At 40.0% G+C, this 25,875-nt stretch overlaps 2 protein-coding genes across 7 annotated transcripts in view; one reads left to right on the top strand and one right to left on the bottom strand.

The window, feature by feature from the left end:
* LOC139469610 (uncharacterized) overlaps nt 1-25,875 on the top strand; it is a 447,403-nt gene that overhangs the window by 202,822 nt on the left and 218,706 nt on the right. The gene's annotated exons all lie outside the window — the stretch shown is intronic.
* On the bottom strand, nt 521-20,554 carry LOC139468496 (trinucleotide repeat-containing gene 6C protein-like). 6 transcript variants are annotated; one of them, XM_071250483.1, is made up of 19 exons: nt 20,318-20,554; nt 19,170-19,263; nt 18,739-18,799; nt 18,355-18,379; nt 16,092-16,133; nt 15,439-15,477; nt 15,141-15,199; nt 14,727-14,804; nt 14,144-14,208; nt 13,785-13,911; nt 12,960-13,088; nt 10,315-12,557; nt 9,882-10,016; nt 8,084-8,227; nt 7,164-7,250; nt 6,397-6,454; nt 4,289-5,887; nt 3,610-3,683; nt 521-3,054 (listed from the first exon to the last, which is right to left on the bottom strand). In XM_071250483.1, exons 10-19 carry the CDS (start codon nt 13,792-13,794, stop codon nt 2,527-2,529), a joined length of 5,007 nt encoding a protein of 1,668 aa, XP_071106584.1. In that variant the 5' UTR covers nt 13,795-13,911; nt 14,144-14,208; nt 14,727-14,804; nt 15,141-15,199; nt 15,439-15,477; nt 16,092-16,133; nt 18,355-18,379; nt 18,739-18,799; nt 19,170-19,263; nt 20,318-20,554; the 3' UTR covers nt 521-2,526. The 6 variants fall into 6 exon arrangements, with proteins under 6 accessions (XP_071106584.1, XP_071106582.1, XP_071106585.1 ...); XM_071250481.1 differs by having other exon boundaries at nt 19,204-19,263; XM_071250484.1 differs by having other exon boundaries at nt 10,315-12,446; nt 19,204-19,263.

The following is a 25,875-nucleotide window of genomic DNA, read 5'->3' as shown; positions in this document are numbered from 1 at the left end:
TAATGCTGATTTTATAGTGCTAGCCCGCTGAGTGCCATGCTGCAGTTTAACATGAATACCCCACTCAGACACAGTATACAGACTCCTACCCGACCAGGCCTCCTTTTAGCCCTTTAATGCCGAGCCCAAGGCAGGGTAACAAGTATCATCTTTTAGTATGATTCTGCCAGGGATCAATCCCGACCTTCCAATGCTCCACCACTAGACTACGGAAGCGGTCCTGACCTACTAAGAGTGGCGATATCTGGATTTGTGTTGACCATCATTTATTTCTGTTTGCTTAACCCAGCAATAATCAAGCTATGGAGATGTAAATAACTGTCTGGACAAGACAATAACAATAATCATCATCTATGCCATCAGGGAATGTCGACACGTAATCAACATGTCAGCAAGTCTGACTACCCAATCCATCAATTCACCTCATACAACAGGTTGCTGGAACCTATTCTGCCCTTGACTCCCCATCAGGGAAGTAGGGCATGAACAGTGAAGGTAAATGCAGGAGGATTGGCAGCTTGTCCCTGTTGAATATTGTCTTTCCATTGTTTGTTGCAGGCTCCCTCTTGTTCACCAATCAACATTAATCATATAATGCTAATGCAAGTTTTTGTCCATTAATTGAATATTGATTATGTCATCTTAACTGTTCCTAGGTACCTTGTCAAATTCTGTCGAAAACAATGCACTATTCATGCCTCAGGGGAACTCCCTATTTTAACTGATGCATCAGAACAAAGCAACATAAAATTGACTTGAATAAAGACTTTATTCAGAATACAATTCAAGCAAGCTACGAGCACAATATACATGTCATGTCAAAAATTCTCCTATCACTTGTACTGATAAAAGCTGCCCAATCCTAGGATACCTGTGCTTTGGCAGATTGTGATCTATATCTCTTCTTGGTCACAATAAAAATGCAGTAAGTACTGAGTTCGGAAAACACAAGAGGCATCATACATTAATAATAATTATAATAATAAAGAACCATACTGTCTGTAATAGCAGCACTTTGGAACACACGGTGCCCTGCCTGGAAGTAATCACAGTGTGCTTATATAGCATTTATATAGATACAGTAATTTTTTTTTGGTATTTTTTTCTCTTTATATTGTTTTTTTTGTTTTGTTTCTTTTTTTCTTCTTTTTTTGTTTTTTTTGTTTGGTTTTTTTTTTCATTTTTTCTTTGTATTTCTTTTTTTCCATTTTTTTTCACTTAAGTATTTTTTTTTTGCACTGCATCCTGTGTCTACCTGCTGCCACGGCGTGCTGGACTCTCAAGCCCATAAATGCCAGATCACTGATAATATTAAGGACAAATAATTAAAAATCTTAAATTAAATTTGTGGATTTAGGATGCACATTTCTTTTCTATTTTTGGGAGGTATTTTTTTTTTTGGTCTTTTTCTTTTGTCTTTTTTTCTTTTTATATTTTTATATTTTGTTTGTTTTTTTGTGTTTTTTTTCATAGTTTTTCTCTCTTTTTTTTCATTTTTTTTTCTCCAAGTATGGGCGGGAATAAGGACTATTACAGACAATACAGCAGTTCAGGTGGCATATTATATAAAATGGCTAACCCAATCAATCATCCAAGATGATTCGTTATGCCCAATATCATTTATTTCTTGGAAGAATTATCAACAGCACTAGAATGCACTTCTATCCTGATTCAATCACACAACTGGACAACAGACACACATATGAGACTTCAGTATCACAGGTTGTATTTTTCCTGCCAACTGACAGATTCCAATTCAAACAAGAAAAAAAAATATTACACCACCAATCAAGTGTAATTAAAGGAAAACATATTTGCACTCATTGTTGCTGCATTACAAGTAAGATTCGATTTGACATCAGTCATGAATGGCCTATACATAAACAGTATTTTCATACATTCACAAATAAAGACTTGAGGTTAACTTGTATAAAAGGCTTTGAACCCTCCCTTTCCCCCGCCCTCCCTCCAGCCCAATTATTAGTAGGCCCACTTGCTTGCTGAGGCTGTACACCCACATGACAAGACAATTTGGGAATTCTGAAAGACTTAATACTTCACTTGAAGTACAAAAAATAAACTCTGTGCTATACATGAAGCAGTGAGCACCACTAATTGCACGCTGTTTAGCACTAGGGAGGGTAGGCAGCAGGGTAGCAGCTCTCAGAGCACAAGTGATGGTCCATGGAACACATAGAAGCAGTAACTAACTTGCGTCGTTGGCGACGGCACCCACCTGCATTAGCTAGCTAACCCGCGTACAACAAGAGATCAATCACATGATGGGAAACTGGGAAACCATGTCAACAAACAAGCCAGAAACCTGCCCAACCCATATTTGATTGTCCTGGAAACACACTACTGGAATACTGACCATATCACGAGTCATCAACATTTAATCATTTAAACAGACTACCAACAACCAGTGAATTGACAAAAATCTTGGTAGAGGTCCCAGATTAGATTTGGTTCCGGCAGGTTTCAGTGTAATAATATATCTCTATATATTAAAGATTTGTTTGATATTTACATGGATTCCCCTCCCAATATATTGCTAAGGAAAGGGTTGGAATTATGATCCTCTACTGCCCCTCCCCCCCACAAGCTTGAGCTCCACATGTTGCCGGGACCAGGCTGTCCCCCTCCCATGCCTCCACGACTTGGCATGGCACTCCACGGAGTTGTGGACTCGCTGCGGTAGTACCCAGGGTTAGCAGCGGAGGACGGCTGTGTGGAGCGTTGTACGGCAGGCTGGCCAGGGGGTGCTTGCTGCAATGGCTGGAAGTTGGACACCTGTTGGCCTTGTGACCACTGACTAGGGTTGTTGGATGAATTGCTATGCTGATCCAGGAAATGAGCACACTCTTGGTCAGACAAGAATTCAGCGAGAATGGTGGTGTTGCCAAGAACGCAAGTATTAAGTGCTTTTTGAGCTTTAATGGCTTCATCCTTGGAATTGTAGCAGACCACTGCCTGTCCTTGACTGAGATTAAGGTGGAACAGACGCAGTGGGCCATGTTGTTGGCACAGAGTACGAAGTGTGGAACCATCAATCTGAAAAGGAACATTTATTTTAATTGTAAGGGACAAACCCCAAGCAAGACAAAATCAAAGACTTCATACGCCAACACTGTGGCAAAAAAGCATTTGGACTGATTACCAATTAAAGTATCATTAAATGTATGCATGAAAACAAAAATATAAAAAGAACTTCCAAATCCCAACTTAAAAGCTGATGAAGTGTGGATTAAGCAAGCTAAGATACTATGTGAAAGTTGACTAAGCCCACAACAGCCATCTCCAAATATTGCAGCTCAATTTCCTAATTAAAGTAACTAATGCACTATTTTAGCAGCCAATTAGAATAGAAAGCTGTATTTTACCTCTAGCAAGCACTAGGCAGCAAAATGTGAAGAAGTTGAGAATGGAGCATGCAATATGGACACAGCTGGTATTGTGGGATGGAACTATGGTTAAAAGATTGCAGTAACCAGGCTAGATGGACTTGGGACAGGTAACGAACGGACCAATGGCATGATAGTTAATGATTCATATCCCAGCCTGGCATGCAAGTTGTGACCAAGTTAAAGACTACAAGACAACTACTACCTGTGGAGTGAGGTTCCTTAGGACCAGCCAAGTGGAGGTATTAGGGGTTCTCCCATCCCAACCTTGAGCGTTCACTGTAAGACAAGAGGTCAAAAGCTTCACAAGACAGCACCAATCACCTCTAACCCACAATAAGATTTTGTCTCACAGCAATTTGCAAAGCTTTGCCAAATATACAGAGCAGCAGGCCCACCCGCCCCGATAGTCTCCACCATTACACTGGTTGGTCCACTAGGCATACCCCACTCTAGCTTGCACCGACCGACCGACAGCAAGTGTCAATGTCAGAGATGAGAAGGCAGAGGGGGACTATTGGGGTGGTACAAGCAGAAAGGTAGTTAAAAGTGGTGGTAGTTATAATCAGGCATCACTGGTGGCAAATATCAGATCGCATAAATAGTCCACTAGGTGCATTTGTGGATAAAATTCACATACTTATGAAGCAAAAGAAAGTTATACCAAAGTCCAAAATGTTTTTCTTACCTTCAAAACAGCTCACATAGATGTTGAATGTTATAATTGAAAGATTAAGGTTTGAAAAGAGAACTATTAAATAGCATTGCTAAAAAAGGGCTTAAACCTTGACGTGAACAAATACAAGTCACATGAAGGTTTGCAGTTAGTCCAGGAAGCAGAAGCTTGATACCCATCACCAAGTGAATAGAGGAATAAAGATTACCTGGAGTAAATGCTGAGTTGTCTGTCCTGCCAGCCCAGGAGTTCTGTCTGTTGACACCAGCAGGCCAGTGGTGGGACTTGTGCGCCATGAGGCCAGGGGGAGGGCGGTTCTTTGGAGGCATGCTCCATACATCAGACATGGAGGGCGTTGTTGATTCAGATGTGGACCAGGGTTTGGACGAACTTGTGGTGGAGATGTGGCTTCCTTTCATGCTCCAAGTGGTGGACGAGTCAGCAGCCACTATAGGGCTGGTCTTGATGCTTGTCGCCAAGTTATTCAGGTAGTCATCCTTCACAACATTGACACTTAGCGACCTGGAAATACTTCCTGGTGTGATATGGGGATCATCTTCAACACTCTTAGTGAGCCCCTGCCATGGTTTGCCAGGAACAAACTCAGGGATGATGTCTGTCATACTGATTGTCGGAGTGCTGGATGTGGTAATTGGTGGGTGAGATTCTTTGTTTTCAGAGCTCTCTTTTGTCTCGGCTTGTGATGTGGTTCCACCAGAACTAGTAGAAGGCCAATTCTGAGACGAGGTGGTTGCTTGTGTAGACCAAGTAGTATCACCACTGATATTTAGGCCACTGAGATCAGAGAATGGCCCCAGAGGCGGGCCATTTTGTGACTGCTGGAGAGGTTTGCTTCCAACAGCTTTATTGAGGTTTTCTCCAACTTCACCAGCGGTTTCTTTGTCTGGGGTTTGGCGCTTCCACTGGTTAAGGCGGGACGTTTGTTGCACTTGAGGTGGATTGATGGCAAGTTTCTCGAGCTCATTCTGAATGGGCATCATGTTATCAACTGAGTCTTGAATATGTGGGCCTGCCGCTGGAGCTTGAGCCATGGGACCTCCGGCCCCTACAGCCCCACCGGGATTTTTGAGCAGGATCTGCTGTGCCTGAGAAAGCTGCTTCTGCAGCTGCAGTATCTGCTGTTTGATATTGTTGATCATGACTGCCAGCTGTTCCACCTGTTGCCGTTGTATCATGTTCATCATCTTGTTCTGCTGGAGGAACTGTTGCTTGTTAACAAGCTGCTGCAGGACATTCTGCAGCTGTAGCAGTTGTTGCAGGAGCACCAGGATGTTGTGTGGCAGTTGCTGGTTCAAGAGCTGAGGGCTGATGAGGCCAGACTGTACTGCCAGTCGCAGTTGTTGCAGAATCTGCTGCTGCGCCATCTGTTGCTGCATCACCTGTGTGTTCGGCAGCTGTCCTCGGGTCAGAGGACCTTGGGTGGGACTCATTGAATTCATAGACTGGTTCTGTTGCTGTTGTTGACGCTTATGCTGCATGAGTTTTTGTTGCAATGATTGTGGATTAATACTGGGGTTATTTGGATTCAGACTAGATGGGGGCAGACTAGGTCCCGATTTAGACCGGTCATATATGGTCACAAATGGCTGATTTGGTACTTGAGCATTTTGAAAGGGAGTATTTTGCATGTTAATGTTAGGCACATGTGGATTGCTCTCAGACTGAGTATCTGATATGTCATCGTTAACCATGGTATTGTCAGGCATCATGCCAGGCATTCGGGGTTTTGCACTATTTGGCATGAACACATCCATGTCGGCATCCTTCTTGTTGGCCATTAGATCAGCTGAAACAAAAGTATTACCTTCTCAGATGTTGAAATTACTGTCCAAGCTGGAATGTACCATGGGGTATGTGCATGGATAACACCAAGAACTTCCTTCACTGTAATCATGGCGAACACATGCAATGCTATACGAAAGTATTTTTTAGTTCATAGGGTTCTATGTTGCTCATAGCAATATTCCAACCATATTACAACAGGGTCATCAGGAGTTGGCTTCCCACATCATACACCAGGGTTAGAACTGAACACTATCCTGCTAGACTGGGGCTAGTACAAATTCTAGTGGGCTGGTACAAATTTCCCCATTGTTTAAACATCACAAGGGCATTTTTTCTTTAAATCAAGCTCGTCAAGCTTTTGAGTTTAGTTCCAACCCTGATACCCATGTGGGGCATTGAACCGGGGCTTCAGCATGACAAATGAGACCTTTGCCAACAGGCCCAAAGAATTTTTAAAAACTACCCAATTATGAATCCAAATGTAAAGGATTCCAAGACATAGCTACTTACCCAGGGCACTTTCAACATTCATGTTATTGCTAATCAAGGCATTCTGAGCTTCTTCCTTCTGTAAAAAAATGATAGATGGGTTGTTCGGTTAAAACAGAAGTAAATTACATCAAATTTCTGTACATCTTATGAATACCTAAACAAATCTCTTCTTGATATAACAGTAAGTAACAATAGATGAGGCTTTCAAATACAATTTCCATACAAATAGAGTATTGGTAACTATACATAAAGTGAGCAAGTGAGTAAAGTTTTACACCATTTTCAGCATTCGTCCAACAATATCATGGTGGAGAACACCAGCAATGGGCTTCACATATTGTAACAAAGTGGGGAATCTAACCCAGGCTTTTGGCATAAGCTTAAACCACTAGCCTGTCCCACCGCCATAAATCAATATACTAGTTACTTTTTTGTGACTATACATAAAATTAAAAGTCCAGAGATTATGTTGCTAAACTAGCTCAAACTTTGAAAATACATCCTGGTATCACGATATTATTTTGTGTAATAAGACATTACCTGTCTCTAAAAGCTCTTTTCAATTCAAGAGCCCCCCACCCCTAGTATGAACTGAGCTAATTAAGTCTGCCTTTACACAAAGATACTTGGTATGAAATTCCTTGTCAAACAATGGCACAACTATTCTCAAAGATGCCCTGACATAACATTACTAATAACCATTTGGACAAACAACTTGATACCTATATCACTATGGCTAATCTTAGTGAATTTCATTAAGCACATGTCAGGAAGAGAACACCTACTTTGAAACCCATATCCATCAGCTGTTGTAGCAATTTGCTTCTCATCTGGGGATGATGATTGTTGCCGGTGGGGAATTTGTTAGGACCCTGTAAGAAAGCCCAGGACATAATAATTGTGAACTACTGAAAAACTGTTCCATGATTCAATCATTTCACAAAATAGAAATGCTTACAAAACAAAACACTTTATGAAAGTATGCTACAAAACAACTTAACAAATCAATAATCAATCGTTTTTCAACTGTAATTGAACATGTAACATCAATTTTCATTTCCGTAAAAGATGAAATGCATGAGCAATGTGCTGATAAAAAAAAAATTATGACAAAGCATGAACAATAAATGTGGGTTAGAACGTGCAGACAGATATATGTATCATGTTAGCATAATAGCAAGAGAGACACTGTACATTGTGCGATGTTGCAAGCTCCAATGTTATCCCTGGCACAGGAGGGCCACTTCAATCACTGTTGTCCCATACAACTGGGATGACAGGGAGGAACAAAATTAAACCAAACTATAACACTGCAGTTAGTTAACATGTTCACCCCAACACAGCAACATTACCTTTACTTAACTTATTAAAATGATTTTGGGAAATAGAAATGGTTGCCTCAGTGTCAAAAATGAAAAAAACATTAAAGATTAGAGAAAAATACAAAGCATTAACTATTCATTTCATTTGCAAACAAAGAACGGATGAGCATTAAGACCTTACAAAAGGCATGAAATGACTTCTGTAAGATTTGTACTACAAGCAATCTAGCATGTAACAAAATGATGGTAAAGGTGAGCCTTGTGACTAGTGTACTGGCAGTACAACTTGAGCTGCAGGCAGCTATGCTAGTGTGAGCTAGAACAAGGACGGTGTCGGAAGTGACGGGGTCTCATGGTGCCCACATTTTCCAGGGATAGTATACCTTCACCAGATTCTTTTTGGTTTTCCAGCCAGGGGCACTGCTCCATGTACTATTTTCTTGTGAAATGTCATTCCAATATCCCACCTCGGTTTCACCACCCCACACATTGCCTGAATTGCTTGCATTCTCATCTGGCCAGCCCGGCTGCAAGAATCACCATCAGCAACATACAAGTGTTGGCCGCAATCCAAGGGGGGTGGGGAGCAGCACAGGCAGGGAGGGCGGAGGAAGAGGAGGGACAGGGAAGAGAGAAAGAAGACAGACTGATGCTTCACTCAAGTGTCGAGTAACAGTTTACCAGATTTAACCATGTGCACAGTTGACCTAAATCTAGTATGAATAATACTAAGCCACAAATGTAAGGATGATTTAAGCCATAAACATAAGATGTCCAGAGTCATGAAAACGTCACATGAACCTGTATAGAGGGTGCTCAGAACAATGAACTGGGACAAGAGCAAACAAACTGAAGATGTCCACAATCTAGAACTAATTCCCTTGACACCAATGTTGAGGTATTCAGGTATGTGATGCCTCATGAGGAGTTAGAGTATTAGCACTAATGCTATATTATGGAGAAAGAGTATTAGTTAATGCCTGGCAATGAATGAAGGATGCTCTTATCTCAACATTTTTCAGGCTAATATATTTGTGACAAAACATCAATGTAGACTGAAAGGTATATGGGTTATTGACTGGAAATTCAAACTGTAGGAACACTTTTAAACACAAGAATCCACAGTGGTCACAGTTTCTAACAAATGCATTGCTCATTTTCTGTACTGCTGCCATGTGATTTGGTTACTAGGACATTCACAAAACTAAAACTTAACCCCCAATTTACATTTCTTTCATATAAACAGCTTATTGTATCACAAATGAGTGAACAATTCTTTAAGTCCAAAAGAACATTTAACAGCTGTTAACCCATGAATATATTATACAGGAAAACCTTCAGAATTTTAGCCATTTCTTCAAGTCCTATGATATAGTCATTCAGAAAAAAAGTTGGGACAATAAGATAAGTGCTGATTTCTAATGTTTATCTAGATACCACATTAAAATCACAGTAAAAAAATAGCATGAATAACATGGATATACTTTATGAAATCATCCTGAAGGCAATCAGGGCAAAGTATTTCAAGCTTTGTATCTTTTTACCAAAACAATCTGTCAATGATTTTATCTTTTCATTACTGTGAGCAAACTGTTATTTATGTGGATTTTTTGGAATATTGACTTAAGTTATGTTGTACATGTTAATTAGTTCAATTTCCTGGCAAACCTCTTCAAGAGAACGAATATTGAGGAGACCATTTCAATGAGCAAATTAAGATGAAATGATTTTCACATGACTGACGACATCCCACGGCATTAACCCATCTGAATGATCAGGTGGACTGATGATGTACAGATGAACTAAATGATTAATATAAACATAACAAATGAATGATAATAGCATGCAAATGAAATGATGAAAAGACAACTGTGCACATGACCATTAGACTATTCATGACCATAATATATTTAACTCCAAAACAAAAATTGTTTCCAAAATTTCCAAATTTTCAAATATCCAATGAAGACTTGGTGGAACACGGGGACATGCAAGTAAGACGGGCTGTGCACGGTCTTCCCATGCTGTCTCCATGCTACACCTGCCCAGCTGTGAGGGAGGCCGAGTCGGACAACAATCAACTGAGAAGCAGCTACAACACCCGCCACAATGCACTCGTGTCTGCAAGCACAATGGGCATTAACCAATAGTGATAAGGGCAATACAGGAAACGTAGCAAACCTTTCTCAGGTTCCAGCTCTGGTCACCACCTCCACCGCCGTCTCCGCCCCAACTCGAGGTAGATAGGGATTTTGGCTTGGCACCAGGTGTGGGATTCCACTGACTCCCTGGGTCACCCCAACCTCCAGCTCGGGCCTGGAACACAAGGTAGGGTATATCATTATGTTGATAAGCTATTCAACAATCAAAGGTATTTTATTTTAAAAGCATCAGACACAGCACTTGAAGATTGGATAGTGTTTCTTCAACAGAACCACAAGTTGGTATCCTGAGGGAATAATACAAAGAAAATAATTCCATGAAAAAAAGATAATTACACTATGTAATGAAATGTCCACAAAGGTAAAATACCCTCAGGGCTAATGCTGATAAAATTGCTCTCTTATACTTGTATTACCTAACAGTGATTTCGGCTAACAAAATGAACACTAACCTGCTGCTGGGCATTAGCTGCCCAAATACTGGTTCCATCATCAACCTTCATGTTGGAGTTTGAGAGGTCACCCCATCCAGAGGCCTTCGGTGGGTTGCCAACTCCAACATTTCCACCGCCGCCCATTCCGCCGCCGCCCATTCCGCCGCCGCCCATTCCGCCGCCACCCATTCCGCCGCCACCCATTCCGCCGCCACCCATTCCGCCACCACCCATTCCACCACCACCCATTCCACCTGTCGGTGCTGGTGGCGGAACTTGGACAGGTGCTCCTTTGTTCCAAGACTCAGGCTGTTCAGGCTTGGGCCGTGGGGTCAGGGGAGTTGCTGGGGTACTTGGTTGACTGTTCCAGCCTTGTGGGCGCTGAATCTGTGGCTCGCCCCAATAACCTGTACCATTATCAACACGCCGACGCTGCATTGCTGCATCTTCCCAGCCTCCTTGAGAATCTTGATTATCTCCCCACTGGGACCCAGATCCACGATCGCGATCCTGACCTGAAGATCCCCAAGATCCTGTCTCGGTCTTGTTACCCCACATACTTGAGGTTTCCGAGCCTCCGCCCCAGGTACCAATGGTTTTGTCAGAACTTCCACCTCCATTGCCAGCACCATTTCCACCAACTCCAACATTACCAACTCCAACATTGCCAGCACTGTTTCCACCAAGGCCATTTCCACCAAGGCCACCATTTCCACCAAGGCCACTATTTCCACCAACGCCAACGCCAACGCCACTGCCAACACCGTTTCCTCCGCCGTTACCACCCCATTGGTTATCAGCTCCAGGCTTATTTGGTGGGCCATTCCAAGTATTGGAATCATTCTCGTTTTGCCACTGAGATCCACCTGATGCACCATTCCAGCCACCGCCGCCACCACCATTGCCACCATTTCCTCCATTACCTCCAGAGCTACTGTCACGACTAGCTTCCCAGATTGCCGTTCCATTATTATTGTTCCACACATTGGAAGCTCCACCACCACTATCGGTAGAAAATTTGCGTTTGGTCTTTGGTGATTCTGAGACATCCCAGGCTGTATCCTGTTTGACAGGTTTCGCCCCCCACCCATCATGGTTCTCAATGGCCTGTCTGATGAAATCATCAGCAACTTGTCCTGATTGGGCGGCTGCATCAGCAGCAGAGGGTTGCCCGGTCCCTGAATTGCCGCTGCCTGGGGTTAAGCCCTTGCATGCAGCTTGAGCCCATGAGATGAACTCAGTTGTATTGCCTGATCCCTGACTATTGGCTGCACCATTGGGGTTGTCCCCCCATTGTGACTTAGAATTATTGTCCCACTGGGTTGCTGACTGTGGAGTGGGAGGTAGGGACTCTCCCCACCCACTACTTCCCAAAAAGCCAGACTTAGGGGCCGCGTCTGGTGTGCCCCACATGCTGGAGCCGTTGCCCGCACCATCCGGGCCACCATTATTGCCACTGTTATCTTTCCCACAATTGTTCATCACAGCACTTGTTGGATTATTCCAGCCAGACTCGTGGGGTTTGGAATACGTAGTCATGCCACCAAACATACCAGACCCACTACTACCCTGCCATGGAGTTTGATTATTTGAAGGCCCTGTCTGATTGCCACTCACTGGAGGTCCACTTTGTTGAGCACCGCTACTGCTAAGCATCAAACCATGCATATTGTTGCCATTTGAGGTTTGCATTTGCATGGAATTCTGTGGTCTTGGGCTACCCTGGCCTGGGGCACCCATCCCCCATCCTGAACGGGAAGTGGAGGAGTTTGAGTTCATAGAATTTGATAGAGTATCACTACCAGCCATGCTGGTACCAACTTGCATATTATGTCCTTGGTTGTTCATAGAAAGACTTGGATGCGGATTACTTGAACCCCAATTCATAGGATTCATATTGGCAGCAGAGGAATTGGGAGGATCCCTGATCCCCCAAGGATTTGATTCAAGTCCACCAAGTGTGGAATTGGCTCCCCATGGATTGGAAGCACTTTGACTCTGCATGGCACTTAACCCCTGATTGGTCTCCTGATTTTGACCATGGCTACTTGAGCTAGATATCACAGATCCGGACTTGACAGATGCAGCATCATCTCCTGCATCAGAGCCCGCAGTTTCAGAGTTCCCAATGGACGGCCAAGCTTCTTTATCTGAGGAATCCACAATGACACTATTAACACTTGAGCTTTGGCTCCACTCACAGTCCTTGGAAGGATTGTGCCAGGTTCCTATATTCTGACCTCTGTCGTTTGCAGCTGGACCTTACAGAGACAAAATAGGACTATATTTCCTTAAGGGATGATAGAATTAATTTACGTCAAGCGGGATTCTCACTCAAACACATTACTGTTTGAGGTAAGGGATGTTTTCATTCACTATTTCCAAAAGCCTTGCATCCACAAATGATTTGATCCAACTATGACCATTTCCTAGAACATCATTCATTATTATCTCAGAGGCAGAAGACTAATCGCAAAACTAATATTAATGAAGCAATATTCAACACACTTTGAGGTAAGACTTAAAAATAAAAAGTTGGTTCTCAGGCAAATAAATTTCCAAAAATTTGTACTGGGTAGAAAGAACTTAAATGCTTTCAAGGGCAGTTTTTGTGGACATGCCTGACAACCAAGAAAATATTTTGGCCTTATTGTAGAACTCACTTGGATCTGTCCAACCACTACCCGTAGCAGGTGGTCCCTCACGCCATCCACCATCATCCTCTTCACACCAACCCAGTCCCCCTGCTGCTGACGCTGAAGACGCCCATTGATTACCAGTCTTTTTACCCCCTGTTGTCAACAATGAAACTGTTAATGTCGAAATAGGTTGCATGTACAGAACAGAGTCTAACTGGATGATTCAACACTTTCACGAGTAGTAATCAGTGCAGCAAATACCCTATAATACTTGAGTATCAATACTTTTACAAGTCACAATTTGATTATTCCACAAACCAAATGTTCATTTACCTTTAGGGATGTATTTAGACCTGCTCAGAGACTAATATTAAGCATCAAGTCTGGAGCAAACGTCCATCAAAATTAAAAATAGTTTTAATATATGGCTTTGTGTAGGCTACTTGTAGTTCACTGATAACAGGATAAATAAACAGGCTTTGTCACTACTGTATTAAATGCAATGCTCACATGCCTCTACACTTAAATAATGATATATGTTTTCCAATTTGCCTGCCAGGGGCACTTAATTTGAAATCCTACACAAATCTCTGACTTGATTGCTTAACAGTCTGGTGTATACAGAAGCAAGCAAACAAAATGGTAGTGAAAGATAGACATAAATGTTAATTGCAGTTACTTCTTCAGCTGACTTACCTGCTTTAGAAATTGGCACTAGTCCTTGCCAAACTGCCCAATAGTAATGGTATCATAAGGACTAGAAGACATTTGCCATTTTTAGGGGTTTTGATATTTGTTATCATAATAAGGAGTAGTGGACTGAAACTGTTAGTTTCTAACCCTGCTTACCTTCTTGCATGTCTTTGTGACCAGCTCAGGGGGGAATCGTGGCTTGGTGAGTACTTCGTTGATAAGGAGCAATGAGTAGTTTGTAGCAAGCGATGATTGATCTTGAGTTAATTGTAATTTGTTCAATCTGCAAACAAGATGACTGACATAAATACATCTCCATTTACCTGCCTATTATACAAAGGTAAGGCCACAAGGTAAAGTTACTTTCAAAGTAGTCATGAATATTGCAATAACTTAATTGATGGAAGATTACTGAACAAAGACCATGATACTTGATATAGCTAACTTTCCAGTGTAAGCAATAACCCTGTATCTAAGTCTAAACAATGTAAAGCATGAACCATACCACAACGTACCAGCTATTGTGAAAACAAGTAGTAAGCTTCCCTCTTTGTTGGAAGGATTCAGTAACTCCCATTTCCTTAAAAAGAAAAGTTCTGTGTTGAACCAGCTTAGCACTTGGCTGGGACTTCTCTGGGTCATAATCAATGGACCTCAAATGAAATCAATTCCATTGCAAAGACTTATTGTATACAAGTCCAATTTGATCAGATCATGCATGAACGCTTTAAAACAAAGTAGATAAATAGTTCAGTATGTTTCTATAACTGATCAAAAAGTCTGAAAAGCTAGTCATGAAATTTTATCTGAGGGTACCAGCATGTATGGTTATGTTTTCACAATACAGTCAGCAATATTACAGCTATATAATAATTTAATCCCAAACAAACCAGTGACTGATCTTATGAGTATCATCCCACAAATCAGGGTACAATGACAATTAAGTCACGAAGACCGACAATCCAATCTTATCGAGTCGCTTCTTGCTAAAAACTGGGGACCCTTTCTAGCTGTGTCTCCACACAGGATTATCAGTATGGCTAGAGCGCTAATATCTACATAAAAAGTATGTAGTGAGGGCATCAGTAAGATTCTTACCCGAGAGCTAGGCACTTTGACTGATTTGTCTTAGCTAGAGAATGCTTCAATGTGCTTGCCCTCAATTTGGAATGCAATCTGATAAAAGAAAATCTTAGAATACATTTCATAGCATATCATTCACAATATCAACAACTAATGTAAATACAGACAAACATGCTACAAGTAAGAACACAAATGTTATATTTATTCCCTTGTTACAACACTTGACTCTAAAGCTGGGTTTTAATGGCAAAACTATAATATCAATACCTTAATCCCTGACATAGATTTTCAAAAGTTCTAATTTATCCGAGAGAGCAATTTTTGTAAGTGTAATATATTAAAAACATGAACTATTGCCAATGGCACCTATAACAAAAAATCATGTCATTTAAGCACTGATAAAATATTTTTAGTTCTATCATAACTCACCTTTACAACACAACCTCAAAGCAAGGTTCAATTTGCATTGTTCTGAACTAGACAAAAATCTGGAAGGAAAAAAAGAATTTGTCAGACAATGTAAATCACAAAGCTATCATGATCGTTATCTAAATAGTCATGATTCAAGTTAACAGAAGCAGTAACTGTGAAATTGATGGAACTGATGTTAGAAACTGATGGTCATGCGAGTCATATTTATCAGAAATGGGGGCATTGTGCATTTCTCAGGGGTCAATGAATAAATGCTTGGAGAACATCAATGTTTCAACATAAAGTAACAACTTACAATGAAATGTTGAAAGAATATGGCATGGACCCACGAGATCTGAAAAAAAAAATAACAGTGTAATATAATGATGTCTTTAATCTTTAATTCTAAGCTAAAACCTCTGAGATCTTTACTATCTATTAGAATATTTATTTTTTAAATCCGGTAAAATAAATTATAGTATCCAATACTTGAAAACTATGGTTACTCGTCATCTACTAAGAATAACCCTCATGTCATTTGTTTAAAGAGACTTTTTCTTCACAGAACCCTTCCCTTGAAGTAGAATGCAAACATATGAAAGCAGTTCGACAATCATGCCAATCTATCAACTTTTGCACAATGAAATAACTGGCCTATGTTTTTCAAAACCCTCATCCATCCAATTCTGTTATGCGTTAAGGTGAAACTCACTAAATTTTTTTCTAGCCAACCCATCTTGTGATAAAAGACAAATTCAAATTTATTGCTCTAATCTGATTCAATCTATGGCATACCTTGCAGGTCATATTTAGCTATTATCAATTCAAGGAAAGGAGATTCTGTTAATGACACTGAGGGTACCATGACACCATCAGCGTAAAGTTGCAAACTAGTTTGAAAGTTTACTATCACCATGAATTATTCAAAAACTCTTCAGAACAATATATAGAATATACTAAAATATCTACCTTTGCACAACAAAAAATACAATGGCGAGCAGATCAAGAAATCTGAAAAATAAAGAAAATGTGTACTGACATATTAAACACATAAATAGGAAGTGAAATGAAAAGTAATAAATTTGTGAGGATAATTGTGTTTCTTTGCATGGAGGAAAGGGGTAAGGTGTTTCTTTGAATACCTGTTGGAAAAAAACCTCAGTAGATCTAGATGTTTTGGCTTCACAAAGTTTAATTAACCGAGAAAGGATTATTCTCTTAGTCTTATACTGTGGCAAAGCATCTATTGAGGTTGACATTTCATGATTAAAGTGATACTAATTGTACTAAATATCAAAGTCTTTAAGTAAATCATTTCTCAAATAGTTTTATAGGGTTTTCATGGAAACCAAACTATACTTTTGGAAACAATTCGAAATGACTTGCGGCTTTGAGAAGAAACATATCACACACTTGTAGGCATGACCAAAGCCCAAAGGTTGCCACTGGTTTCTACATCTATGTACAGACAGTGGTTTATCTAGGATCAGAAACTTAGTACATTTAGCAGGGAAACAACTCGAAAACAAATCATTGTTCAAAAATTCATATTTTTAAAGTTCCTATTTTCTTGAAGAGGTATTTCATTTTAATATTGCATTCAATGCAATAATGTAAAACTAAGCATCAAAACTTCTTCAGTTATCAGTGAAATACAAGTCACCCCAGTCTCTAAAAAGTGATAACATTAAAAAACAAAATCTGCGTAATTTCATATTGGCCACACTGCACATAAGCTACACACAATTTTGTCTTGTTTTCTTTTGATTAGTGTTCTCATGATAATCAAACTAAACTCTTGATGGAGACAATTTGAAATTGACCATTCATGATAGTTTGTCATACAGGACCTGAAACAAATATATCCAATACAGCCCATGAAAATTTATATTGTTTAGCAAGTCTAGATTCCTGCAGTATCAGGAATTGAAGAAAGTCTCTGGGCTCCTTTTTATTATATTTTATAACTATAATTTAAACAACATTTTTCTGTAAATATATGTTCATTTACGATGTTAGTCTACATTCATGATAATATACATGGGACCCAACTTGGAGCTGCAATCAAAATATTCATAAACAACTTCAGTTCAATGAGATTGAGAAGTTGAAAATGTCAAAAGTTAGTGGATGATAACCATCCACAAACAACTCAGGTGTCTCTTTGGGACAGACTAGCATATCATAAAACAGCTATATCACAATAAATTAATCAATTTACTATGCAACAACAGATAACCTTAATATTTGAGGGACTTATTTTGCACAGAGTATTTTCATTCTTGCCCCTTTGGAAGTGTATTTAAGTAAATGTATTGTAAGTAATTATGTACATTTTAGAGGGTGCTTGGCTACAATTAATACATTAAACACAACCACAATCTCAAGAAATTCTCTCATTTGTCTGCAATAGATCTTGTGACTCCACTTATAAAAGTGTTTCGAAATTAAGGAAGAACTAGGATTCTTGAGGTCTTCTGTGGCATTTTCATTTAGGTGACATTAAAATCATTAACTTTTAACGAGGGTTATGACAAGGACTCTGGGAGTGTCATGCTTAATTTCGAACACTGAATAACATACACCAAATAAACGATGGTTTTATCATACAATAATCCCTTGTACCTCAATACAATACAACCCTGTATTGCATTACAAAATTAGCATCATATGCTGTTCCTAGATGAAATATCTATCATTCACACTGCGTGCTGCTAACAGCTACAACACACTGGCCAACAGTCTACAAATGTCACTGTCCTATTTGGTGTTCGCTTTCTTTAACGCAGCTTCAGTAATCATGTTAGCTTGATGTGGGAGAAAAGCCCAAAGTGATGCAGTTCTTGGATGTTTACCATATTCTTGAAACCCAACAGCATTGGTGTGGTGCTGACAAAGGTAGAAACAATGATTATCTGATATTTGAACCTACAATAGATTTCTGTGCATTTAGTTGACTGGGCACCAGTGTCCCTTTTACATGTGTTAGACGCAATAGGATAGGTTTTTTTAGGTTTGGTCCCTCATTACAAGCTCCTGAGTAAATATGTATTTAACATCTATGGCAAATTTCGGTTTTTATTTCATGATTTCTCAAATGTCATATTGTTTGGTCAAATCAAAAAATGTACTATATGGGCAGTTAGTAACCCAATAATTGCCCACGCCTAGCACTGTCCCTGTATTACATTGAACTGAACTATTATACTGAAAAAGCACACATGATACTCACCTCTTAATGACTGTTGATTATGGTTCTGCAAAACAAAAACAAAATCTGTAATTAGCCATGATAACACAAAAAGCCAAAGAACAATAGATCACTAATATCCACATAGTTCCAAAGAGTGATTGCAAATAAGCAGTTGCTTTCAGTTAACTATAAATAAATAGTATGTATCATGCCAATAGGATTGCACAGAACTGGTAACAGCAATAGTCTGGTTGAGAATTTTACCCCAAGATGTTTGGTAAAATAAGATGCAGGGTACTCTCACAATCTGTGTTACACATTGTCTATAATTTTACAGTCAGGTTACTCAAGCTGTGATAACTAGAAAGGCGCTATTATGAATACTCCAAGAGACAGACAATGTCAATTTGGACTAGTACTTACCTTGAGATTAGATATGAAAGGCAGTGCTAATATCTTCCGATTTGGCAATGGAATTTAAACCCTGCAAATGATGAAAACATAATTAAAACTCAAAATCAACCCAAAATTTAAATAGAAATATCAAAATTACACCTTTAAGAAAAACATCTGATTACTTTGTAAGTGGTCTGATTAAAGAATTTAACTAGTCTTCCCAGAAGTATTCCCACTAATCCTAGTCTAGTTGGCAGATTTCCAAGATTTGGAAGTCTTGCCAAATCTTGTGTAATGATCATTAAAAATGTGTAACTTCTACTTCATACCACTGCTGGTAACGGAATGGCTTTTTCTGACAGTCTCCAAACCCTAACATAATGAAGAATGTACCCCACGGCTAATATATTCATGAACATGTATTATACAAATTAAAAAGAAAAGATAATCAAACATACATTTTCAACTACAGGAAGCTTATTCAAGAATCACCTTATAACAGGATCAGGTTGATTATACTGCAAGGCAAGATGAAAGATCTTTGGATAACAGCTGAAACAAAACAGAAAATCAAAAGCTGTGTAAATATAAGCTGATCAGGAACATAAAAAAAATATGTTAGGGTCTTTTTTAACCAATATACATATATTATTTGGAATAAATTTCCAATAAAACTATCTTAAAACTAAACAAAGATCTACCTAACCTTTCCTGTTAGATTCTATGTCACATTAACCAAACTCGTACATGTCAGCCCCAAGAAAACATTATGTTTTCATTTTCATTGTTCTACATTTGAAAAAAAAAGAAAACATTTTCAATTCTGAACTCGGCAACATATAAGAGATACGTCACCTAGTTATGATTACTTCATTTTCTAAGACATAGTATCAGAGGAAATTCTCTGCATCAAAAATTATGTCCGATTCTAATGATATTTTATGTTCGGCCATGTCAATGGTGGCCATGACATAACTGAGTCTGGGTCATTTGAGGTTTTGGCAAAATGCCACTCGTGCTTCGGGGGATGAAATTTATACGATTTGTTGTTTTGGCGGCATATTTCCTACTAAAACATATAAAATAGCAGTTAATTGTGCAAAAATGGTTATGCACATTGTTTAAGACGCCCCGGACCAACTATGCATCGGCAGAAACGCCATCTTGAATTTTCAATGAAGTCAATCCACTCTACAACATGGCCGCCCATAACAAAAATGGCGACCTGTCTGATCCGATCCTCGAAGTGAATGTTGTTTGTATTGACATTACCCAAAATGCATCTAAGTAGGTTATGATGTTTACAGCAAGAATAAAGTTGATCACTACCTAAACAACATACTGCAAACACAGCTGAGGCCAATTTGCTGAGCTTTTGAGCTCGAAAATAGGGGGCACCTTCCCCTCACCGACACCTTACCCGCATTGCGAAATGCAGACATATGTTTTTTTCACAACAACAGCCTTGTAAACACTCAAAACATAACAAATGCTATACCCCAAAAGCCTTTGGATATGATTAACAATATAAATGCACTATTTCACTTCAGTAAGATTGCATTCTCAGAAGTAAAAGCCCTCAACACGGCAGAGCAAGGCAACTCACCTTTCAGAAGGAATTCAAATGGCTGAGTTTCCTACCCTGGAAAGATTGCACGTATATCACAGAATCTGCTTGAGGAATACACACTCAAATTGTCTCAAAATAGAGTATCTACATAGCACCGGTGCCGAGACATCATTATTGCCGAAATCAACAGATTCTGTCAGTATTCAAAGCTATGCTGACAGGCCTGCCTGGAGGCCGATATCGGCATCAGGCCCATTACGTCCACTGGCTTCTGTTAAATGTCGCCTTTCATGCGCATGTCTCGCAAATCACGTGATAACGAAACTATTCTCGTAATAACATTTTATATAGAATGACTTCATGTAAAAGCATCATCAATGGCTTAAAAAAATCGGGAACTTTTACTTATTAAATGAACTAAAGAAAGGTTACAATTAGCACCAACACGTGATTAATTGCTGTTGTGTATTAGTTTGTATTAATGCCAATGGGTTCAGAAATAACAAAGATCTTGATATAACGATAAAATAATATAAACTTTAAGGTGGAGTTATAATCTGATTTCCATGCTTATTTCCAATGTATTTGTAAACACTATAAGAAGCTTGATCTGAACAAGGGCGAATACATTGTCAAAACAAATCAATGTCCGAAAGATTACGCCATGATTATTCAAGAGTATTTAGAGACTGAGTTGTAATGACACATGCGCATGTCCCTTGTGTCAACAACCCATTAACTACGTGGTGTTGTAACAACAATGAAGCGAATCTGCACAGATATGTAATTCTTAGGACGAAACTCTTACTTATATAAATTGCTTGTTTTTAAATGGCCGACTGTGATTGGGTGGCATCGGTCGTCTTTTTATATTTTATTCAGCATAAATATGCACATCGAAATATACCGCATTACTTATGCATAATTTGCAGGGCAAGCTTGCATTTAACTGAATCGTTTCAATGGTGAGGATGTCTATCCCCGCCATATTGACATCTATCTACCCACATAGGATCTCTGGGTGGGTAAATATTCAAACCCTCTCGGCATTACTGAAATAGGAAGGATTGCACTGCCAGATTATCATAAAGGTTATTCATATGCATGGTTACTTTTCTCCTGTTTCAAAATGTCCTTTACCACACACACAGTAAAGAAAATACATATCGTTTGATTGACATAGGAATGAGCGAGGTAATAATGATGACAACTTGTTTATACTCCCTCCTTGAAGGATAATCACCCACTGTTTGAACACGCAGGGCAATATACAGTCGATGCACCTGCTGTTTGGAACCTGTGCAATATACAGTTAATGCACCTGCTGTTTGGAACCTGTAGGGCAATATACAGTTGATGCACCTGCTGTTTGGAACCTGTAGGGCAATATACAGTTGATGCACCTGCAGTTTGGAACCTGTAGGGTAATATACAGTTAATGCACCTGCTGTTTGGAACCTGTAGGGTAATATACAGTTGATGCACCTGCAGTTTGGAACCTGTAGGGTAATATACAGTTAATGCACCTGCTGTTTGGAACCTGTAGGGTAATATACAGTTAATGCACCTGCAGTTTGGAACCTGTAGGGTAATATACAGTTGATGCACCTGCAGTTTGGAACCTGTAGGGTAATATACAGTTGATGCACCTGCAGTTTGGATGTATGACATGTTCACCGTGGCTGGCCCTGAAACGTTCAAATAACACACACCTTTCTGTAAGCACAAATCGACTTCCTGCGGTTATTGCATACTCCCCCATTCCTTAAATAGTTAACTGACTAATGTTTTGCTAAAACATGTAAAATGTTTCCCGAAATATTGCCATTTAAGTGACCCGACTTTGCCGAAAAGCCGAACCCGCTTGGCGCCATGCCAGGTAATAATTGGTTTCTATTCAAAATGTATGTTATTCACATCTATATCGATCCATCTCTAACATTCTCTTATCTGTTTCCAAAAAATATAGATCTGGTAGTAAACTACTTTTATTTACATGAAATCAAAATTCACAGCGCGTGGATTCCAGGACAGAATAGGTCCCCAATAACCTGTGTTGGTCGCACACGATGACTAAATGGATGAGGTGCTTTTGTTGTTTGCGTGTCATCGTACCCCGTCGACATGGGCGCTGCTCACAACATCAACCACTCGCCAGGGTAACCTTGTCTTGTCATTGGTTTTTAAATCTGAAGTAAACATAAACATTTATGACCCTGCGAGTTCCCCATACCGGTGAATATACCGATATACAACATTTTACAAGCATGAACGTAATTAATATATTTACTTATTCCTTCTCTGAATAACCACATAGTATTTCTTTTTAATTCTTAAATTGTTTCATCTGAGTGTACGTGACCTCAGTAATATAATGTATGTGGCCCTGATATTTAATGTAATGTATATATATGACATCTGATGTATACATGACATGTGTGGTCTCTTACACAAAACGGTCTCTAACATGTAACATGTCAGTATATAATTTCTGACAAATATGGCCTCTGACCTACATGTGGTCTCTGGTTACACGTAGTACACATTATGTCACGACAACCAGCAGCGGTATTGAAGAAAAATATTTATGGTAATTTGTGTCATTTCAGTACTTGTTATGGTTTCCATAAATGTCACTCCGAGCCTACTGGTCCATTGAATGAGTTGTGTTGAAAGTAGGACTTACACCCCACGTGACGTTTCACGCAAGTGCCCGAACCGTCTGAGCAAGTGCCCTGCAAAACAAAACTTGTATTGTTTACACTCCGTGAAAGCAATGAACACAGACAGCATGCAGACATGCATCATGTCACTGATAATTTCCATGAAAAATCTATCAGGTAACTGCATTTTTCTTGACATGTTATTAATTCATTATAATTATTTTTTTTCCGCATCGTTAGATTGTGATCCATCGTGTTCCATTGTTTGGGTCCCGTGGCGATGCCGAAACTTGACAGATTGTATGCATAGATTGGCATCTACACGTGATCGTTTTTCTATTGTGAACAAATTAGACCTACTTTGTACAACCAAATGAGATAAGCAGTTTTATTTCCATATGAACAGCGGTCATGACAGATGTCAAAATCGTGTGTGTGTTAAAACTTGGAGCCAAAGACTTAAAAAATGTGATTGTCAAACTTGTAGATCTATTTCGTTAAGAAATTCCTTGTTGACCCTGTTGTCATTTACCATGTCTCAAATATTTGCACAATAACGTTCAACTTAAATAACATTCATGCACATGCCAAATTGCTGAACACTTTGTTTCTGGTTTTTTTTAATCCCAATTACCGTATTCGACGTATTTAGCGCCCAGGGCGCTCTCAAAATTAGGAATAGTGGGCTCTCATTAGAATATTATTTTGGTGAAAAAAACAGAGTTGAAAGATCGTAAATTTCATGTTTATGCTGAATGTTTGCATACGCCAGATATATACTTAATTGCCCATAATTAAGGGTGCATAACACACGAGTGCGTATAATACAAGAATAAATAAGTCTTGTGTACATTGATCTATCGGAAGGGGTGCTAATTAGGATTGTTCACTAGCCAATATATTAGCAAATATCGCCGTGGGCGCTTATAAGAGCGAGGCGCTTATTACGTCGATTACGGTAAGCCAAATCAAGGTTAAACATAACTGTTAATTGATGAGTTTGGCAGTGGTCAGTTGCATAAGTTTGTGAAATACGATTGCAGTAAATATTCTTAGTGTAAATGCAAATATGTGCTAGGATCTGATGATTGTAGGTTTGAATCCAATGGTTTCCATGAAAGTAGTTTACATCAAGGCTTTCCTCCACATTAAGCTGACACACCTTGTTATAATTGAATAAACCCAACACACTGATTCGTTCCTGCCAGGATCACTCCTTTGATCCATATATATATGTCAGTGTACCTCCAATAATGATCAGTTTTTCAAGAATTATTTTCAGAATAACTACAGCAACTTCAAGTCAGTGAGATTTTGCTGAAAGATTTATATCTTTCAAAGTCAAAAGAATGTGATGATTCAATTACTAAGTAACCGCTTAGGTTTTGTGATAATTGTGGATGCATTGACAACATGGGGACATGTATTTTAGTAATGTGAGTGGGGACATTCATTACAATTATGGTAACAGCACTGAATATTATGCCAGGGCTTCCATATTGAAGATATCACTTGGCTTTCAAATGTAAAAAAATTGTGACACCATCTTCTTGGGTGATTTTCAGTTTGTTATTGTTTGTGTGATTTGGTATTTGGTGTTAACTTTGTATTTAGGTCTGACTGTTATGGTGATAAGACCTGTTAGGGAGAGGGTGTTGTCGGTAACTAGGCAGGGAGAGAGTGTTGTTGGTAACTAGGCAGGGAGAGAGTGTTGTTGGTAACTAAGCTGGGAGAGAGTGTTGTTGGTAACTAAGCTAGGAGAGAGTGTTGTTGGTGACTAAGCAGGGAGAGAGTGTTGTTGGTAACTAAGCTGGGAGAGAATGTTGTTGGTAACTAGGCAGGGAGAGAGTGTTGTTGGTAACTAAGCTAGGAGAGAGTGTTGTTGGTAACTTGGCAGGGAGAGAGTGTTGTTGGTAATGAAGCAGGGAAAGAGTGTTGTTGACTGTAACTTGGCAGGGAGAGAGTGTTGTTGTCCGTAACTGGGCAGGGAGAGAGTGTTGTTGTCCGTAACTGGGCAGGGAGAGAGTGTTGTTGTCCGTAACTGGGCAGGGAGAGAGTGTTGTTGACCGTAACTGGGCAGGGAGAGAGTGTTGTTGACCGTAACTGGGCAGGGAAAGAGTGTTGTTGACTGTAACTGGGCAGGGAGAGAGTGTTGTTGTCCGTAACTGGGCAGGGAGAGAGTGTTGTTGTCCGTAACTGGGCAGGGAGAGAGTGTTGTTGTCCGTAACTGGGCAGGGAGAGAGTGTTGTTGACCGTAACTGGGCAGGGAGAGAGTGTTGTTGACCATAACTTGGCAGGGAGAGAGTGTTGTTGTCCGTAACTGGGCAGGGAGAGAGTGTTGTTGTCCGTAACTGGGCAGGGAGAGAGTGTTGTTGACCGTAACTTGGCAGGGAGAGAGTGTTGTTTCCGTAACTTGGCAGGGAGAGAGTGTTGTCCGTAACTGGGCAGGGAGAGAGTGTTGACCGTAACTTGGCAGGGAGAGAGTGTTGTCCGTAACTGGGCAGGGAGAGAGTGTTGTTGACCGTAACTTGGCAGGGAGAGAGTGTTGTTGTCCGTAACTGGGCAGGGAGAGAGTGTTGTTGACCGTAACTGGGCAGGGAGAGAGTGTTGTTGACCGTAACTTGGCAGGGAGAGAGTGTTGTTGTCCGTAACTGGGCAGGGAGAGAGTGTTGTTGACCGTAACTGGGCAGGGAGAGAGTGTTGTTGTCCGTAACTGGGCAGGGAGAGAGTGTTGTTTCGGTAACTGGGCAGGGAGAGAGTGTTGTTGTCCGTAACTGGGCAGGGAGAGAGTGTTGTTGACCGTAACTTGGCAGGGAGAGAGTGTTGTTTCCGTAACTGGGCAGGGAGAGAGTGTTGTTGACCGTAACTGGGCAGGGAGAGAGACAGCCAGCCAGCAAGCAAGCATGTTGTTGGTTGCTATGTAATCAGTGT

This window comes from Haliotis cracherodii, unplaced genomic scaffold (assembly GCF_022045235.1).
Source record: "Haliotis cracherodii isolate W230 unplaced genomic scaffold, xgHalCrac1.p SCAF_2, whole genome shotgun sequence".
In the NCBI taxonomy this organism is placed as follows: Eukaryota; Metazoa; Mollusca; class Gastropoda; order Lepetellida; family Haliotidae; genus Haliotis; species Haliotis cracherodii.
Note: the sequence above shows the minus strand (reverse complement) of the source record. Positions and strands in the feature narration are given on the sequence as shown.

Bases quoted from the DNA above. Each gene is read 5' to 3' on its own strand.
- LOC139468496 (XM_071250483.1), bottom strand. The intron at 7,251-8,083 runs GTATACTATCCC...GCTTTCTTACAG, and splicing joins CCAAAAAGAATCTGGTGAAG to GGTCCTAACAAATTCCCCAC. The intron at 3,684-4,288 runs GTAATCTTTATT...CTTGTCTTACAG, and splicing joins CAACTCAGCATTTACTCCAG to TGAACGCTCAAGGTTGGGAT.